This window comes from Pygocentrus nattereri, chromosome 9 (assembly GCF_015220715.1).
Source record: "Pygocentrus nattereri isolate fPygNat1 chromosome 9, fPygNat1.pri, whole genome shotgun sequence".
NCBI classification, from domain to species: Eukaryota; Metazoa; Chordata; class Actinopteri; order Characiformes; family Serrasalmidae; genus Pygocentrus; species Pygocentrus nattereri.
In genome coordinates, this window is record NC_051219.1 from 2119634 (window position 1) to 2122133 (window position 2500).

The 2500-nt window shown below is 48.9% G+C and overlaps 1 protein-coding gene across 3 annotated transcripts in view; it reads left to right on the top strand.

The window, feature by feature from the left end:
* The window catches only part of corin (corin, serine peptidase), a 54160-nt gene that overhangs the window by 40952 nt on the left and 10708 nt on the right, over positions 1 to 2500 (top strand). For all 3 annotated transcript variants that reach the window (XM_037540824.1, XM_037540826.1, XM_037540825.1), the window contains one exon: positions 110 to 220. In XM_037540824.1, the coding sequence (XP_037396721.1) occupies positions 110 to 220 (111 nt within the window). The remainder of the gene's footprint in view (positions 1 to 109; positions 221 to 2500) is intronic.

Consider the following 2500-nt stretch of genomic DNA (forward strand, 5'->3'; position numbering starts at 1 on the left):
TGTATAATAAGAGTATTTTATATGAGGAGGTGTATAATAAGAATATTTTATATGAGGAGGTGTATAATAAGAGTGTGTGTTGATCATAAACTGTGTGTGTGTGTTCCAGCGGTGTGCAGTGATAACGAGCTGGAGTGTAATAATCACGAGTGTGTGCATCGAATTCTGTGGTGTGATGGACGGAAACACTGTTCAGACAGTTCAGACGAGTGGAACTGCGGTAAGACCTCCACCTGTCCATCCTTCTGTCTGTCCATCCTTCCACCTGTCCCTCCTTCTATCTGCCCATGCTTCCACCGGTCCATCCTTCTATCTGTCCATGCTTCCATCTGTCCATCTTTCTATCTGCCCATGCTTCCATCTGTCCATCCTTCTGTCTGTTCATGCTTCCATCTGTCCTTCCTTCTATCTGTCCATCCTTCTATCTGCCACTGCTTCCAGCTGTCCATCCTTCTGTCTGTCCATGTTTCCACCTGTCCATCCTATCTGCCCATGTTTCCACCTGTCCATCCTATCTGCCCATGTTTCCACCTGTCCATCCCTCTGTCTGTTCACTTACTTGTCCATCCTTTTATCTGTCCATGCTTCCACCTGTCCATCCTTCTATCTGTCCATGCTTCCACCTGTCCATCCTTCTGTCTGTCCATCCCTCTGTTCACTTACTTGTCCATCCTTTTATCTGTCCATGCTTCCACCTGTCCATCCTTCTATCTGTCCATGCTTCCACCTGTCCATCCTTCTATCTGTCCATGTTTCCACCTGTCCATCCTTCTATCTGTCCATGTTTCCACCTGTCCATCCTTCTGTCGGTCCATGCTTCCACCTGTCCATCCTTCTGTCTGCACAGGCTTCCACCTGTCCATCCTTCTATCTGCCCATGCTTCCATCTGTCCATCCTTCTATCTGTCCATGTTTCCACCTGTCCATCCTTCTGTCTGCACAGGCTTCCACCTGTCCATCCTTCTATCTGTCCATGCTTCCATCTGTCCATCCTTCTATCTGTCCATGTTTCCACCTGTCCATCCTTCTGTCGGTCCATGCTTCCACCTGTCCATCCTTCTGTCTGCACAGGCTTCCACCTGTCCATCCTTCTATCTGCCCATGCTTCTATCTGCCCATGCTTCCACCTGTCCATCCTTCTTATCTGCCCATGCTTCCACCTGTCCATCCTTCTATCTGCCCATGCTTCCACCTGTCCATCCTTCTATCTGTCCATGCTTCCACCTGTCCATCCTTCTGTCTGTCCATGCTTCCACCTGTCCATCCTTCTGTCTGCACAGGCTTCCACCTGTCCATCCTTCTATCTGTCCATGCTTCCACCTGTCCATCCTTCTATCTGCCCATGCTTCCACCTGTCCATCCTTCTGTCTGCCCATGCTTCCACCTGTCCATCCTTGTGTCTGTCCATGTTTCCACCTGTCCATCCTTCTATCTGCCCATCCCTCGTCTGTTCACCTACCTGTCCATCCTTCCACCAGTCTGTCTATCTGTCCATCCTTACGTATGTCCATACTTCGTTCTGTTCACCTGCCTGTCCATACCTTTTTCTCCATGGAAATTTGCCAATCCTTCTGTCTGTCTATCTATTTGTTTATTGATCTATTCATCCATCTATTCAGTCTGTCCTGTTTAGCTTTCTCTTGTCACTCTGCCCTGCAATCTATCCTATTTGCTCATCCATCCTTCTGTCCACACCTCTCCAGTCCTGTTCCATACTGATCTTTGCTGTCTCATGTTGTCCCTCTCTGTCTTTTGCTGTCTATTCTTTTCCCTTGGTGGTTCTTTTTTCCTGTTCTGCTCCTTTCTGTCCTCTATTATCCCCTTCTGTCTCTTTCAGCCCCCTTTCTGTCCTGCCAGTTCCCCTGCTCCCCCTTTCTGTATCCTATCTGCTTCTGTCTTTTATTGTCCTCTCCTGTCCCTTGCCATCCCTTCCCTCTCCTCTGATCTCTTTCTGTCCCCTGCCATCCCTTCTCTCTCCTCTGATGTCTTTCTGTCCCCTTCTCTCCTTTCCTGTCCCCTGTTATACCTTCTCTCTCCTGTGATATGTTTCTGTCCCCTGCCATCCCTTTTCTCTCCTGTGATCTCTTTCTGTCCCCTTCTTTTCTGTTGTGTCCCCTGCCATTCCTTCTCTCTCCTGTGATATCTTTCTGTCCCCTTTTTTCCTGTCTCCTGCTATACCTTCTCTCTCCTGTGATTCCTCTGTCCCCTTCTCTCCTTTCCTGTCCCCTGCTATACCTTCCTCTCTCTTGTGATCTCTTTCTGTCCCCTTCTGTCCTTTCCTGTCCCCTGCTATACCTTATCTCTCCTGTTATCCCTTTCTGTCCCCTCCTGTCCTGTCCCCTGCTGTCTCTTCTCTCTCCTGTGATCCCTTCTGTCCTTTCCTGTCCCCTGCTATACCTTCTCTCTCCTGTGATCCCTATTCTGCCCCTTCTGTCCTTCCCTGTCCCCAACTATACCTTCTCTCTCCTGTGATCTCTTTCTGTCTCCTTCTGTCCTTTCC